Source organism: Mycena indigotica, assembly GCF_014461135.1.
Source record: "Mycena indigotica strain 171206Taipei chromosome Unknown Mind.scaff0005, whole genome shotgun sequence".
NCBI classification, from domain to species: Eukaryota; Fungi; Basidiomycota; class Agaricomycetes; order Agaricales; family Mycenaceae; genus Mycena; species Mycena indigotica.
Window position 1 is genome coordinate 1277749 of NW_023503004.1, and position 17742 is coordinate 1295490.

At 55.2% G+C, this 17742-nt stretch overlaps 1 protein-coding gene across 1 annotated transcript; it reads left to right on the forward strand.

Moving 5' to 3' along the window:
* Positions 1-10364: 10364 nt before the first annotated feature.
* Positions 10365-12755, forward strand: MIND_00573500 (uncharacterized protein; the record flags this gene model as incomplete). Its single annotated transcript, XM_037362498.1, has 7 exons — positions 10365-10668; positions 10714-11216; positions 11261-11462; positions 11530-11678; positions 11723-11898; positions 11948-12044; positions 12090-12755. The coding sequence occupies 7 exons, from the start codon at positions 10365-10367 to the stop codon at positions 12753-12755; spliced, it is 2097 nt and encodes a 698-aa protein (XP_037220419.1).
* Positions 12756-17742: the final 4987 nt, after the last annotated feature.

Sequence of the window (17742 nt, forward strand, 5' to 3'; positions counted from 1 at the left end):
AGGGTTACCACCACTCAGGTAGCTTTGGAACTATTGTTTGCAGATTTCGACTTGGCATGTTCCGCGCGTTCGATAGCCCGCCGCTGCTTCATCGTCAACAGCGGTGCAAATACTTGATGACTTTCTGTGGGTGCCTTTCGTCCCCCAAACCATTCCTCTCGTAACCAATTCATCAGCAATGCATCCTCGACATCTAGCGGTGAATTTGCCTCTTTCGACCCCTGGCACTTTGATATATGTGCCATTGACTGCTCCAAATCGCCGCGCCTTGTCTCCTGAGCTCGCCGCAAGTCAAGCGCACTATGATGCTCTCCACACGCCTCACTGATGTCCTCTCCAAGTCCTTGTTTCTTCAACGTCTTGGCCAGCCCTTCAACACAGCGTTCGAGATTCTCCATTCGTTGCACCATTCGCTCGGTCTGGCTGTCGAGGAGAGCGTCGGGCTGTCTTCTCCGTTCGTCCGATGTCTTGAACATATGCTGTTCTTGCGAAAGGATGGCCCCGGTGCCTATTTAATCGCTAGTCGACTCGGCAGTTAAATCTGCAGCGAAATCGGAAGAGTCCGCTTCGACCCGCCATGCCCCGTGATCCGTAGGGAAGTGTAGTACGGGTTCATCAGTGACCCGGTCTATCAAGGTCTGAAAGGCCTCCTCTTCTTCTGGTCCCCATTTCCATGGGCTGTCCTTTCGGGTCAGCCGGGTCAGTGGCTTGGCGTACGCGCCGAAGTCTTTGATGAATCGTCGGTAGAAGTTGAGGAACCCCAGGAAGCTTTGAACCTCTCGCAGGTTACGAGGTCGGGGCCATTCGCGCACGCCAGCGACCTTGATCGGGTCCATGCGAAGTTGCCCATTCCCGACGATCACACCGAGGTATTCAACTTCGTTCCGCTCGAAGTCGCACTTGTCCGGTTTCAGGTACAGTTGGTTATCCTTCAGAATCTGTAGGACCTCTTTCACCGTTGCGCGCGATGTTCAGAGAGGTCGCTAGAGTATATGAGGATGTCGTCCAGGTACACGATCACGCGACCCTGGGAGATCAGGTTGGAAAACAATTCGTTCATCATGGATTGGAACGTGGCCGGGGAGTTGGTGAGGCCGAAAAACATCACGAGTGGTTCGAATAGGCCCCGATTGGTAACGAACGCGGCCTTCTCTTCGTCGCCTTCTTTTATGCGGATGTTGTTGTATCCCCAACGTACGTCGAGCTTGGTGAACCACCGGGCGTTACGTAACTTATGCATGATGTCCGATATGAGTGGTATCGGGTATCGGTTTTGATAGTGATCTCGTTTAGCTTCCGGTAGTCCTGTACGGGCCGTAATTTCCCGTCCTTCTTCTTGACGAAGAAGAACGGGGATGCGTATGGGGATTTCGAGGGCCGAATCCGCCCGGTTGCCAAATGTTCCTTGATGAATGCGTCAAGCTCTTTCTGTTCCTCTCCTGATAGAGGAATGCAGCGCCCTTTGACGGGTTCGGCGTCTGGGTGTAGTTCAATGGCATGGTCCCACTTCCTCCGTTCCGGGAGTTTGTCGAAGTCCTGTTTTTCGAAAACCTCTTTGAATTCCTCAAGATAGTGCGCGGGTACGCTCTCCTCGGTGGTTCGGGGCTTCTCGGCAGCGTAGGCGGCGGCGGCCAGTTTGGTGGCCACGCTCTGCATGGCCTGGATGTGGGCGGGCGCGTTCGAACCTTCGTCGTAGATCCGCGTGACGAAGAGGCGATCCCCTTTGCCCAGGGGTTCGTTGTCCTCTTCGTCCCATTGTTCCAGCAATCGGGCCCGCTTGCACTCGGGCGGGCATCGGGTGAAGGCGATCGCCCCTTCACGCCAGTCGATCACGGGATTGTGCTTCTTGAGCCAGTGATGCCCGATGATCACGTCGCTATTCCCGGTGTCCGTGATGGCGAATGTCAGAAGTTCGGAGTGATCCTGAATGGTGACTCATAAGCGGGTAACGTGGGTGATCGCCCTGTCGGCGTTGATCGTCCCGTCAGCGTTGTACACTGGGACTGGGTGCGGTAGGGCTTCGAGTTCCAGTTGCGAGTCCTCCGCGAACCGTTTGTGCATGAACTCGGAGGTGGCGCCACTGTCGAGGAGGGCGTCAACCGAGTACCCCGGAGGTCGTTGACCCCTTGAAGGGTGACGGCTACCCACGTAGCCGTGGTGCCCTCACTTTTCCGAAAGGGGGAGCATTTTACAGTTGTCGCAAAGCCGGCTACGTCGGGGTGTACCCCGTTCGTATGAACTCTTCTAGTTCGGGCCCGTTCTCGGCTCGTCGGGCCGGATGTATCCACTGTTGTAGTTTTTGCACGAGCCTTCTCGGGCTGGTCTCGACTTGCGCGACAAGCCTCTCGGCGCTGGCCGCGGGCCAACTTTTCCAAGCGTGCCTTGGAGTGTCTCGTATGGTTTTATGCGGGGTTTTTTCTGTGGGCGGAAACGGTGGGTTGCGGGGTTCGTTGTTCGGGGTTGGTTTCTACGTCTGGTCCCACGTATCTCTGGATTGGCAACACGGAATATCGATTATGCGGGTTGTAACTAGAGACACTTGTGGTATACGTCGGCGAGGGCGTAGGCTTCACTCGCGACGATCGCCAAAATCCGCTTTATCCGCGTTATCTTTGACAAACTCGGAGAAGATAGCCCGGATCTGGTTTGCCGATGCGGCCCGGTTCGGGCACATCCGACTGATGTGTCCTTCCTGGCCGCAGTTGTAGCAGCGAGTGCTGCGGGCCGTAGCGGGGGCCTGGGCCCGGTCGATCTCCATAGGCGCGGGCCCGTCGAGGGTCCGGCGACCGTGGTTGCCCCGTTTCCTCGGGGTGCGGCCACGGTCGGTCCGGTGGCGCTGATCGCTGCGTTTGGGCCCACCCGTTGAACGGGTTGCGGTTGCTGAGCCCGCTCTTGGCGGGGCGGGCGCCGTCGGGGCGTTTTGGCCCGAGGGTGGTTAACCTTGTGGCTTTCATCGAAAATGCGGTAGCGGCGGAGTGCGCTGTCTTGCTTGATGGCCTCTGCCTTCCAGGCCTCGTAGGTGTTGGGGAGCGTGTCCTTTCGGTAGACCGCGTTCGTAACGCCCCGGAGCATACAGTTCTTGGCGACGCGAATAAGGTTAACGTCGTCGTAGTGCGCGACTTTATTGAGAGAGTCGAGGACCGTGAAATAACTAGTCGCGTCCATGTCTTTGGTCTGGACGAAGGTTTCCATCTTCTGCTGCGCGATTTCGGCGTGAGCTTCCCAGGATGTGCACTCAGTTTTACTAATAAAACTGTGGCTACTGGTGAAGGGCTGTACTCATAAAACCTGGGGGAGCTCATGCCAGCCATGGCCGGAGTATTGTGACAAAAAATGTGACATTCAATCAATTGTGAATATCTCAATGAGTTTGACAGCTATGACTAAGCTATTACCAGATATGGAAAGGCAAATCACTATTCTTTCAGGCCGAAGACCCGGATAAACATCTAGGTAGGCCTGTGATCTAGGGCAAAGGTATACATCCTAATTAGGCTAAAATTGATGTATCCTGACATAGCCATCAATGGTACTGATGTCCATCAAAAATCGTTCCACATGGATCACTTTATCTTGATGCCATCAATCCCATCATCAATACCATGATCTAACACCCAAAAATGAATAAAATGGTTTTTTAAAAAGTGTGACATTTGTGACCCTTGAGCCCTTCCCCAGGTTTTATGAGTACAGCCCTTCACCAGTAGCCACAGTTTTATTAGTATTCCTGAGTGAATGAGCTGAGCTTCCCCGCGGAAGGCTGCGATGAAGGCTTTCTCGAAGCCTTCGTACGTAGTATAGGCTGCGGCGGTACGGAGCTTCATGGCTTGGGAGACGTTTTCCTTCCACGTGACCGCGTTCCCGCCTTTGATATAGGAGAGTGCGTACGAAATCTTTCGCACCTCGTCGTTGTAAACATTCGGGTTGGCTTCGAAGGCCAACCAACAATCGGCCAGGAAGGCGTCTACTTCGCTGGCGTCGCCCGTGAACTCCTTAGGGGGAGAGACGGTTACTCGTGTATTTCCCCCGTGGGGCCGATGAGCCAAGTCCTCTCTGGCTTGGCGGAGCAGATCGTAGCTCTGCATGACTCCCTGCTGTACAGCTGCGTATTCCCCGTTTACTCGGGACAGCTCGGCCTCGAGGACCACTCGTCGATTCGTCAGGGCGGTGTTTTCCGCCTTGAGTTGCTCCATCTCCTGACTCGTTCGGAACAGATGGGCGAACAGGAACTCCTGTTGTTCGTTATGGCCCAGGGCCATGAATCGGGCACGTTCGTCCCCCTGGCTTGCGGGGGTGCCCATCGTACTATCGTGCTCGGTAGACATTTGTCGCGTTTCTTGCGTTCGTGGGGGAGGCTAATATTCTGTCAGCGTCGGGCTCGGGCCGTATCGGGGCGTCGGGGGGTCCGACTTCGAAGGGGTCTGAGGAGCACGAGAGATGGGTATTCGCCCGGAGAATAGACGATATTAGCCTAGCGACTACATCTTGTAAGTACGACTTTTATACGCTACGGTATTAGGGATGGATCGGATGGGCGCCAGGTCCCAGGGCGGATCGGATGGGCGCTGCGTAGGGCCGTAGGGGTGAACGGAAGGGGTTGGAAGAATGAGGGGGCGTCCAGGAGGACGGCGGTATACGGGCCCGTGCGGCCTTATGGCCCGGACGGCCCGACCCGAACCGTGACAGATTCTGTGCTGGCTGGTGCTTTGCTGGGGGACGGGTGAGCATTGGCAGGAAGGGAAAGAGGGGGTCCATAACAAACGAGTAAGGAAACACACTGTGTCTAACCCCATTACTCCCCGGTTGCTCTAGGCCCTGCCTCCCTTGCTCTCGGTGCGGCCCTTGTCCCTTGGAGGCAACATCCAGTCGCGTGTCTGGAGAAACGCAGAGAGGTGGTGGTGGTTGTGCCAAGAGAAGCAGTGGTGATCGATTGTGTTACGCTGATCCCAGCGTGATTGTAGTGAAAACTCGTGTTCGGCTAATGGGGATCGAAAGGCCGGAACCACGTGGCATGATTTTCTTTCATGAGTAAAAGTAGTTTACTGTATCTTGTAGCAACACCATTTGAAAGAGGCAAGAACGCGGTTGGAACGCGGTAGGTCAGAGGTGAGCCCGGAGTCAGTCACGGGGCCAGGCCGCGTGTTCTGGCACGCCGTAGGCTGTGCCCCCAGTGTTAGAGGCATTTTAAAAAAAAATATTAACTATGGTAATGAGAAGGCTTTTTTTTTAAAAAAAAAAAAACCCCGTGCACAGGTGGTCACACTGCTTGCTGAACCAAAAGATTTTTTGGCATTTGAATTAACTAAAATATACAACAGTTCAGTAGCACAGTGAATTGAGAAGAGTAGTGGGACTGGGACTTGCACAATGGGACCTAGTCCCACTTTGATGCACTCTCGCGATTGTATATTTATACTCATCAATTGACTCAATTCTGATCTGCATCTTTTAACAATTTTTTCAAATCTTATGAGATACTTATGTGAAAGGCAACAAGGTATCCACATCCACAGACAAAAACCTAAATGATTAACTAAGTCAGCTCAAGCAGGGTTTCAGACTGAAACCCTGCTTGGGCTGCCCGACCTGCGCCTGTAGCTACAGAGAAACTGTGTTGCATCAAAGCCCAGGAGCTGGTGTGTAAATTGGTGGCTCTGCCTCCAACTGGCGTGAATGGTGCAGCTCTTGCTCCAGCTCCCGCACCCGCTGTCGAAGAGCATCGCTCTCCGAAACTTGGCGGCCTTCCGATGGCACTGATCTCGGTGCTGTTTCACTGGCACGGTCCGACGTCTTGGCTCCAAAAGCAACAAGTGTCCATGGACGTGTGGCGAAGTCTCTGGCTTTCGTCCTCGAGGCAGCATCAGACACAGCTCCCGTGGAATAGGGAGAAATAGAGCTGTGTTCAGCTGCCACTAGCCTCCGCCTCCTTCGTCGGTAACATAAGCAGCAGAGGGTGAACAGCGAGAGTGTTATAGACCCTGCCACGATCCCGACGATAGCTCTGAGAGAAAGTGATACGGAAGCTGTTGTGGAGGGTGATATGGCTGCCGCTGCCGGGGCAGGGGAAGGGGAAGGAAATGGAGGCGTGGAGTGGGCGGCCGACGACAAGTACGGTGAGCCGAGGCTATTGGATGGGTGTGATTCATCCGTGCTGGACTGTGGAGCAGAGGGAATAGCCTGAGGCAGCTGGCTCGGACTGGCCGGAGCCGCGGCGCTGCCAGTGGTTGACGACGCTGCAAATGGACATGTATCCGGTCCGTCGGTAAAGACCCCATTCTTAAGATGGTGGTGAGCTAGGCAAGAAACAGGCCAAAGCATGGCACACACGAAGTAGACACATGTCAGGGTTCGGGTCGGGCCAACGGGGCCCTATACGGCCCATCGGGCCCTCACCACCCTTAGAGCCCTAGGGCTTGACAAGCCCTCATATATTCACAAGCTCAAAGCACTGAGCAACAACACTAATATCCCAGAGAAGGGACCTAATCACGGATCGCGCTCTAGTCAGCCATCAAGCCATCATGACCCGCCATCAGGGATCATGATGCGCCGCCGGACGCCCTTGACAGCGGGCCCAATCGGCCCCAGACAACCACAGGGATCAGGAGGGAGCTCCTCACTGTTGCATTGCCAAAACACTCCTTAGTGTCGACTTTGGCATGGCTCCTTTCCAGAGGAATGGTCCCTGGGCTCCTAGCGGAGCGACCAGGGACGACCAGAGACATTCCCTGCTCCATTCTGATCGACCCTCAGGGGCCCGATCGGCCCCTAGCGCCCACAGTATATAAAGACTACAGTATTACTCCTGTACCTTAGGTTTAGCATTGAAGTCTCTTCCTTTGAACCCTACTCCGGCCTGGTCCCCTAGAGCGGGGTTGCTGCAACCATACCCCGGGAAAGGGGCGTATAGACGACTTCCAACACCCAGGCTAGCTTGCCTCTTTGACCTGAGCCCTTGGTTGGGCTGGACAGCTCAGGCTCTTGTCTCTTATGTTCACCCTTGTCCTAGCCACTTCTTCCTGCTCTCTGGCCTCAAGCTCTGGGTTCCCCTGGTACGGGGCGATGGGAGGGTGCGGGCCCGATCGGGCCCGCATGTCACGCGTCACACCGCGCCGTCACGCGGTGTCTAGGAGCCACAGCGACTCGTTACTCCAGGAAAGGAGATATGTCGCCCCTTGGACTGGCAACCCTTCTCAAGCGCTCCAGGGGTCTCGGGCCCGCAGCCCCTGTTGCGGGGCGACTCCCCTCGACCCCCCGAACCGTCGGGCGTGACCGCGTTACGTCACGCCCCGCCCGAACGGCTTGTTCAACTGGCCCAGCCTATGCCTTGCCCTATGTCTTGGCACCGACTCTACTAGGCAGCACTCTTTGGCTATGGACTCATTCCCTTCAGCAGGGGCAGGACCCTCTAGGCGACTACTCGTATCCTGTGACACCGCTGTCACACAACGTGACAGCGGGGCGTCTCGAGTCGCCCCGAGCTGTCCCTACCCTGCTCTCTATTGCAGCAGTGGCACCATCTACGCTGCCTGGTTGCCAACCACCCAGCTATGGGGGTTGAACCATCTTTCCCACACTTGTCAGGCTGGCAGGAGACCGTCACGTGGGCCCGGGCCGGCCCTGTTCCTGACAACACATGTGCTTCTTTTATTTGACTCTCTGCTGCCATTATCCATATGTGCACGTCGAGATCAGGTTTCCGCCGCTGGTGGTATCGATGCTCGAGAACAGTGGCTTGCCGGCCGAATCCACAGAGGGACACTCGAACGAGGTGGAAGAGCGCCGGAGCGGGTCAGGATACATAGCTAGCTTCAGACGTCGACAAAGATGAGTGGAGGAGACGAGTGTGGGCTTATACTGTCCATTACCGTCACTCTGGCTTGCGAAACCTGTTGTTGTAGTGGAGAAAGTCCATGGCAGATGTCGGATTGGAACCTACGTGAGAGTGCATCAGGAAAATGACAACTGAAGCTTTTTGTACTTTTTGAGCTTTTCAAAGTCATAAAAGCCAAAAAGAGCTGCAAAGTTCAAAAGCTCTTTTGCATCTTTTGAAAGTTATGTTCCTTTCTTTTTTAAGGTAATAAAGCTAGTAAAGCTTCTGTAAGTTCACTCTCAAGTTCTAGCCAAGTTACCTTAAAGGTAGTTGAATCCATCTCTGTTTTGTCTGCATAAATCATAATTGGCATAAAGAAAACAAAAAACTACTCATAAACTACTCAAAATAGTCCGAAACAGCGTCGTAGTCTACAACATCAAAGTCACTCTCATCATCAGAGGAAACCTCGATGGGGGTGGACACCGCCTCGTTGCGCGTTGTAGCAGCCTTCTGCGCAGCTTGGATAATCCGATACCAATGGTGCATCTTCAGCTTTTTGATCAGCTGCTCAATCTTCGCATATGGGCGGACGAGCTTGTTGACACCGTTGATCAGGTTATTGTGGGTAATCGAACCCTTCTTGAGCTTCGTGGTGGTTGTGGAGTCGTCCTTCGGGGCAACATACATTGGCTCAGTCGTGGCGACAATGCCCGCAAGCGCAGGAATCTAGGTGGAGTCAGTATGCGACACAAATAATCGATGGTTTACCTTAGCAATAGCGGCCTTGGCCTTGCCTGGGGAGCGAATGACGGCCGCCCGTTCCTCACCATCATCTTCGTTGTCAGAGATAAAGCCGCCGCCAACGTCGTCTGTGTCATTTCCATCGTCCCAGGCCATATCGACATCGGGTTGGTCAGTACGAGAGGGTCGATAGTCTTTTCGAAGACCATGGGGTTGTGCGGCGCGGGCCTTTTTTGTGGTGCGAGCGACTCTGTAGTTGAACGTCGTCAGTATTGTGGCAAAAAATGTGCAAAAGAAACCCACTCAGTTTGTGAGGCCTTGCGCTTCAATGCAGGTGCAGCAGCAGCAACAAGTTCTGCGCCTTTTTCGACGGCAGCACGAATATGTGCCTTGGATTTCTTTACCGGAGGGGGTTTGGCGGGTTCTGTGTCCGATTCGACATCCATAACGTCGTTGGATGGGTCGTCGTCGTCGTCGTCATCTTCGTGGCTCTGCTGGTACTCGTCGCTGCTGCCTCGGCCGTCAGAGAAGTCAACAAATGCTAGGAAGAATAGTCAGAGGCGAAGTCACTTTAAAATTAGATAATACCTTGTGTTTTGTCGACCGCTGCAGGACCTTGCTCTGGACGGGGACGTAGCTTCTTGTGGGTCTGCGCAACCGGAGGATGAGCCGCTGTTTGGATCGTCTTCTGCTGTTCGCGCAGTGCTTGAGCCTCGATGTGAGCAATATTCTTGACGCCCGAGGCGTATTTGGCGGCAGTTGCGAGCTTGCTGTTGATGGCTTGCTTGGTCTTTGCGACTTCAGCGCTTGTGCGCTTGCTACGAGGCATATCAGGCAGCCCGGGGTTTAGTGCACGCCCGGGCCGCATGGTCATCTGGAGACAGGAATGTTTAGTATGGACTCAAAGCATTCGAGAAGCCATACTGTGAGGCGCTCGGGAAGCCTCGTCTTCGCTGTTCATTTGAGCGGTGTTAGCGGCGCCAGAAGAGGCCTATAGGGAGGATAAAGCGACTGAAAGATATCCAGATATGACGAACCGGCTCGTTTTGGTCAAGACTTGACGAGTTCTTGGTTACAGCAGCTGCTTTTACAACTGCTGGGGCTTTTGACTTCGACTTCGACCTTGCCTTTTGCTAGTCAAAAAGGGTTAGCACTAGATAGAATATTTTGAAAGAAACACGCACTTCAACCGCTGTTGGAGGGAGAGCGACTGATTTGCGAGAACGACCAGCCATCTGAAATGAGAAAAGATTCACAAGCGGCACGCAAGCACTCACCTGCTTTTATACCACTCCCAGATTCACCAACCATCGCCTTTTGGGTGTCTCAAACAGCGGGTTGGGCTGCAGAAATGTCGTTGAAGGTGTCCGGCGTGTTTATCTCGCAGGTGGCGCACAGAGAGCGATCTGACCCTACGAACGGGGTCAGCAATCCAACATCCCCTCTGGAGACACTGGCACATACGTGTCATGGCGGCTGGGGTGTGCTAGCTGGCGGGACAGAGGGCAGAGATGGTGGGCGGAGTGAAAATTTTCACGACCGCGACCATCGGAAGATGTGTCATGCGTGCTGACGCTCCGGCGGACCGGCAGCGGCCTTCCGAACTCTGACACAACTCTGACGCGCTTGACTCTGGGCCAACTCTGGGCCTCTGGCTACTTGGCTCCAAGGAAGCGGTGAGTCTCTGACACACCTTGGCTGAGGCTACAACGTGCTTACAGCTCGCCGTTTACGTGGGGGCCCCACCGTCCTTGCCCATCTTCCTGCATACGCGAACGCGCGCAACTGTCTCCCCGCCGTCCAATCCATGCCGCGTCGAGCCCGCCAACCCTTCAGCACCGCTCGCTTTCTGTGCGACATCTGTGGGAAGGCTTGCCTGTCAACTTCGGGCTTGACTCGACACCGAAACAGCCACCCTTTACTTTCCAACGCTGCTGCTCTCGGCCGGCTCACCGCCAACAACCAACATCAAACTTCTCCAGAGTTGGAGCCTATCGACGACCCTCTGCCATTCCCACCTCCCTCACCGCCGCCCGAGGCACCTCCAGCCTCAGTGGCTGAACCAATCGCGCACGAGCGTGTGCGAATCAAGCACCATCCTGTGCTTGATGGTGCATATCTTAATAGTTCTGCAAACCATTCTGACCACTTCTCAGGGACACCCTGCGATGCCGATGGATACGACCTCCCTCCTGGCGCTGCACCCCCACCATTGGATGAACGCGCCGAGGACGATTGGGGCTCGTTCGACACCCGCGCTCAATTCGAGTTCGCGGAGTTCATCTTCAAGCGACAAGAGATGTCGGGGGATTCCATTGATCAACTGGCGCAGTTTATGGCAGCACTATACAAGGACGACCCGTATTTCAACAACCATCACCATCTCTATGCGATGATCGATGAGATACAGCAGGGCGACATTCCCTGGCAGTCATTCTCTGTCCAGTACACCGGCCCGCGTCCTGAGACAGGCGAAACACCCTCGTGGATGACACAAACCTACGAGGTCTGGTTCCGGTCGCCGCTCGCTATCTTTGAGCGACAACTAGCCAATCCGGAGTTCAGGGATGAGCTCGACTGGGCTCCCAAACGCGTTTTCAAGAACGACAACCGACAGTTTACTGATTTAATGTCCGGTAACTGGGCATGGAGGCAAGCAGTAAGTTGACCCTCTCAATCCACATTCAAGCTAAGCGCTTGCAGGATATCATCGCCAAAGATGAGAAGACACATGGAGCGATGTTCGTTCCCATTGTTACTGGCAGCGACAAAACCACGGCTTCAATTGGAACTGGGAATGTCGACTTCTGGCCGATGTATGGAGGTGTTGGCAACGAGCATAATAGCGCTCGACGTAGTCATCGCGATGGTATCGCTTTGCTTGCATTCCTCGCCATTCCAAAGAGTATGTGGTGCTTCTCCGTATTTTTCAAACACTAATAGATATTAGCAACACGACAATATGCCAACAGCAATGAGTTTCGCAAATTTCGACGACAGCTATTCCACTCGTCCATCCGCCGACAGCCCGCTGCGGTCTTGCGAGCATACTGCAGCTCTGCTGGAGACGTTGACGCTGAAGGAGATGTGGGACAACTATGGGGTTGTGGGGGATATAATTGTTTGTCCTATGTATCTGTCTGTAATTGTACTTATCTGGTATAGCCGTTTACAGCGGACTTTCCTCGTGCCGATATTCACGAACTCATTTCGGTCGATCTTTTACATCAAATTATTAAGGGGACATTCAAGGACCATATCGTCGACTGGATTGAATTGTATATCAAGCAAGTGAATGAGCCTGCACAAGCTGAGCGTATTCTGGCAGACATTGATCGACGGTAATGCCCTTCATTTAAACTTATTCACTTCTCTGATATATATTATTAGTATTGCTGTGGCTCCACCGTTTCCAGGGCTGCGACGTTTTCCTGTCGGGCGAGGCTTCAAACAGTGGACGGGAAATGATTCAAAGGGTTTAATGAAGGTAAGTCAAGATTCAGAGCTATATTCAGGACTGAAAGGGTGGAAGGTCTATCTTCCAGCAATCATTGGCCATGTTCCAAGTGAAATGGTTCAGGCGGTTGCAGCACTAATTGAATTCTGCTACCTGGTTCGCCGCTCGGTAATTGATGAAGATACCCTTCAGATAATTGACGAGACGATCCGGCGCTATCATCACTACCGTGAGGCCTTCCGAGTTGTACGTCCGCAAGGATTTTCGCTCCCTCGGCAGCATGCATTGAAGCATTATATTGCTCGCATCATGGACTTTGGTGTTCCAAATGGACTTTGCAGCTCGATCACGGAGTCGAAGCATATCCGGGCCGTAAAGCGACCATACCGCTGCTCTAATCGAAATAAACCCCTTGGTCAAATGCTCCTCTCGAACCAACGACTCGACGAACCACGGGCTGACTTCACTGCCCGTGGCATGCTATCTGGGTTGCTATTTGCATCACCGCTGGCACCTGTAGAGGAGGAACCTCAACCAGTAGAGACCACTATTGATGATGATGTGGAAGAAGGGGATGTTCCGGGCCCTACCTGCCTAGGGGAGGTAACTCTTGCAAAGAGCTGTGGTACTGTCTTCCTCCTGTCAGGGTTCGGGTCGGGCCAACGGGGCCCTATACGGCCCGACGGGCCCTCACCACCCTTAGAGCCAAGCCCTCATATATTCACAAGCTCAAAGCACTGAGCAACAACACTAATATCCCAGAGAAGGGACATAATAACGGATCGCGCTTTAGTCAGCCATCAAGCCATCATGACCCGCCATCAGGGATCATGATGCGCCGCCGGACGCCCTTGACAGCGGGCCCAATCGGCCCCAGACAACCACAGGGATCAGGAGGGAGCTCCTCACTGTTGCATTGCCAAACACTCCTTAGTGTCGACTTTGGCATGGCTCCTTCCAGAGGAATGGTCCCTGGGCTCCTAGCGGAGCGACCAGGGACGACCAGAGACATCCCCTGCTCCATTCTGATCGACCCTCAGCGGGCCCGATCGGCCCCTAGCGCCCACAGTATATAAAGACTACAGTATTACTCCTGTACCTTAGGTTTAGCATTGAAGTCTCTTCCTTTGAACCCTACTCCGGCCTGGTCCCCTAGAGCGGGGTTGCTGCGACCATACCCCAGGAAAGGGGCGTCTAGACGACTTCCAACACTCCAGGCTAGCTTGCCTCATTGACCTGAGCCCTTGGTTGGGCTGGACAGCTCAGGCTCTTGTCTCTTATGTTCACCCTTGTCCTAGCCACTTCTTCTTGCTCTCTGGCCTCAAGCTCTGGGTTCCCCTGGTACGGGGCGATGGGAGGGTGCGGGCCCAATCGGGCGCGATCGGGCCCGCATGTCACGCGTCACACCGCGCCGTCACGCGGTGTCTAGGAGCCACAGCGACTCGTTGCTCCAGGAAAGGAGATATGTCGCCCCTTGGACTGGCAACCCTTCTCAAGCGCTCCAGGGGTCTCGGGCCCGCAGCCCCTGTTGCGGGGCGAATCCCCTCGACCCCCCGAACCGTCGGGCGTGACCGCGTTACGTCACGCCCCGCCCGAACAGCTTGTTCAACTGGCTGAGCCTGTGCTTCCCTATGCCTTGGGCACCAACTCTACTAGACAGCACTCTTTGGCTATGGACTCGTTCCCTTCAAGCGGGGTAGGACACTCTAGGCGACTACTCGTATCCCGCGACACCGCTGTCACACAACGTGACAGCGGGGCGTCTCGAGTCGCCCCGAGTTGTCCCGACCCTGCTCTCTATTGCAGCGGTGGCACCCATCTACGCTGCCTGGTTGCCAACCACCCAGCTATGGGGGTTGAACCATCTTTCCCACACTTGTCAGACTGGCAGGAGATCGTCGCGTGGGCCCGGGCCGGCCCCGTTCCTGACAGAATGCTAAACCTCCTTTACTGTCCTTCTTTCAAGTGTGGGGCGCTCTCTAGAAAGCTCAAGTTCTTGGAGCAATCCTTTCTGTGCTGAACGACCACTCGATGTGTCGGCACTTCGTCCAATGGGTTGAGGAGTTATCCCTTTCGTCTTGAAACTCCTGGGAGCCAACAACTTTTGCTCCATTCGTCTTATGGGTTGAGGAGTCCGCCCCTTTGCGTTAAAACTCCTGGGAACAGGTCAAAACCTGCTCCACTTGTTCACTCCGGTTAAGGAGTTCTTCAAACACCTTCTGCGCCTAATGACGCGATGAAATGACCCGATTGGAACCTTCGACCACCGAAAACGACAAGGGACCGAGTTCACGGGCCCTTTCGGTTCAAATCTACCCCGCTCGCTCTGCTTGCGGGCCCGACGATCCGTCTGTTCTGTTCTGGGCGTGTGTTCTTATCATAGACCTTGCACGGACCGACCCAAAGTCTGGCCTGTCAATTCACAGGCCCCACAACCCATTGGTCCCGACACGAACCTTTGTTTCTCTCGCCCTTACTTGGCAAATTCTTTCCCTATACCCTTTTCTTTCGAATTCTCGTACCCTGGCGCCGAGGTAAGGAATATCGGCTCCCCCAGATGTCGACTTCTGGGCTGCAACTTCTTTCTGCCATGGGGCGTCCACTCCAGTGAACGGGCGCTTGAGGCACGGGAAACGTTGAGTCCGTCCCCACCTCTATAGCAGCCAAGGAGAGTGGAAAACCACTCTGGGAGCGCTGGGGGAAGAAGCAGACCCAGGCTCTTTTCACTAGCAAGAGACCCGTCCCGTGCGCCCAACGTCACCCCTTCCCAACCGTGGGAAATTTCGTTCAAAGGTGCTGGCCTTCAACCAGACAAACCCAAAACTGTGCGAATTGATGTTCAAACCCTCATACGACTAAGATGATGGGATCGATGACGTGAATCGGCCCGATTCGGCCCACATCGGCCCGAATCGGCCTGGACGGGCCCCGACGAACTGACGGGCCAAATCTGCATATACGAAAAAACAACGATGACCCCTGGAGGGGTGGCTGCACACTGGCAGCAAAAAACCGGGGACAATAACACCCCAAAACTGGAGGCTGGACAGAGGGATGGCTAGGCGTCGTCATAACGACCCCATCGCCTCTGGGCTTCGACTGGCAACGAGACTGAACATGGCAAACGCGCGGACGCACCGGACCGGGCTGACATCACGCAAACGGGAGAAGCTACAAATGGTCTAAAAACGCGCAGCCGGTGCTCAGCATGCAACTAGAAGCCAGTGTTCGGAAAATGTGAACAACAAAACACCCCGAGAAACCGGGGCGACCGAGCCACGCCGACTCGAGATGAGTCGTTCCTATGGAGGGGGTGATGTCATGGATAAGACCCAGCCTGTCCGCTCCGATGCTGGTGTCGGGCCATTGCGGGCCCGCAACACGCAGCACGTGATGACAGGGAACAGGTGCCCCAGTAGAGGAGGAACGCACACGTGGGAAGCACGTGACCGAGAAGGACGCGTCGAGCCGTCGCCGAGCCCAACTCAACAACCGACGATGGGGAGGAGTGCTGGGAGGTTTGGAGCAGCGCTTGGACCGCATGGGGTGTACGACCGCCTCCTCTGCGACCAAGAACGGGATACGGGGGAGACTCAGAAGCGTCCGGATGTCGGATCATCCCTTGCAAGGGCGTGCCTGGGGAAACAGGCGATGGGGAGGAGTGCTGGGAGGTTAGGCGCAGCGCCTGGACCGGATGGGGTGTACGACCACCTCCGCTTCGGCCAGGAACGGGGAACGGGGGAGACCCAGGAGAGCGTCAGGATGTCTGATCATCCTTTGGGAGGACGCGACTGGGGCCTGGACGCGAGAGAGGAATCGACTAAGCCCTTCGACGAGAAGGCATCTACATGCGAATGACGAAATTTTTTTCTCAACAAATCGGAATTGAATACGGAAATCGGACGATAAAACTCGGGACGAGTTTCGCCTAGTGGGGGGGTGATGTCAGGGTTCGGGTCGGGCCAACGGGCCCTATACGGCCCGACGGGCCCTCACCACCCTTAGAGCCAAGCCCTCATATATTCACAAGCTCAAAGCACTGAGCAACAACACTAATATCCCAGAGAAGGGACATAATAACGGATCGCGCTTTAGTCAGCCATCAAGCCATCATGACCCGCCATCAGGGATCATGATGCGCCGCCGGACGCCCTTGACAGCGGGCCCAATCGGCCCCAGACAACCACAGGGATCAGGAGGGAGCTCCTCACTGTTGCATTGCCAAACACTCCTTAGTGTCGACTTTGGCATGGCTCCTTCCAGAGGAATGGTCCCTGGGCTCCTAGCGGAGCGACCAGGGACGACCAGAGACATCCCCTGCTCCATTCTGATCGACCCTCAGCGGGCCCGATCGGCCCCTAGCGCCCACAGTATATAAAGACTACAGTATTACTCCTGTACCTTAGGTTTAGCATTGAAGTCTCTTCCTTTGAACCCTACTCCGGCCTGGTCCCCTAGAGCGGGGTTGCTGCGACCATACCCCAGGAAAGGGGCGTCTAGACGACTTCCAACACTCCAGGCTAGCTTGCCTCATTGACCTGAGCCCTTGGTTGGGCTGGACAGCTCAGGCTCTTGTCTCTTATGTTCACCCTTGTCCTAGCCACTTCTTCTTGCTCTCTGGCCTCAAGCTCTGGGTTCCCCTGGTACGGGGCGATGGGAGGGTGCGGGCCCAATCGGGCGCGATCGGGCCCGCATGTCACGCGTCACACCGCGCCGTCACGCGGTGTCTAGGAGCCACAGCGACTCGTTGCTCCAGGAAAGGAGATATGTCGCCCCTTGGACTGGCAACCCTTCTCAAGCGCTCCAGGGGTCTCGGGCCCGCAGCCCCTGTTGCGGGGCGAATCCCCTCGACCCCCCGAACCGTCGGGCGTGACCGCGTTACGTCACGCCCCGCCCGAACAGCTTGTTCAACTGGCTGAGCCTGTGCTTCCCTATGCCTTGGGCACCAACTCTACTAGACAGCACTCTTTGGCTATGGACTCGTTCCCTTCAAGCGGGGTAGGACACTCTAGGCGACTACTCGATCCCGCGACACCGCTGTCACACAACGTGACAGCGGGGCGTCTCGAGTCCCCCCGAGTTGTCCCGACCCTGCTCTCTATTGCAGCGGTGGCACCCATCTACGCTGCCTGGTTGCCAACCACCCAGCTATGGGGGTTGAACCATCTTTCCCACACTTGTCAGACTGGCAGGAGATCGTCGCGTGGGCCCGGGCCGGCCCCGTTCCTGACACCTCCTATCTTTTACTACCGTGTTTGATAAAGCCTTTCCAGTTCGAAAGGTGCCCCGCGACATACACCAGTTGGCACGTTATGTACACCAGCCACGTCTTCACGAACTTATTCGACGCTTTCTCTTCGAGCAGCTCAATCCTGAGCAAGCCGCAACTGAGGACATTATCCCTCTTGACGACTGTCCAGACTTCGCAGAACGTGTCTATATCTACACCTCCGCCCGGGCAGTGTTCTATGCTCCTAGCGACATCTGCGGGATTGGTGGGATGCGTCATGAACGAATTCGAGCCACCAAGTCATGGTACCGTGGTCCACCTCGATACGACTGTGCTCTCATCGAGCATGACACCGACGCTCAGGGCTTTCGTGGCCTTCACGCTGTCCGTGTTCGACTTTTGATGAAGTTCACATTCCGCGGTATTCAATATCCCTGCGCCTTGGTTCATTGGTTCTCTGCTCATGGCGATGCCCCTTGTCTGGATACTGGGATGTGG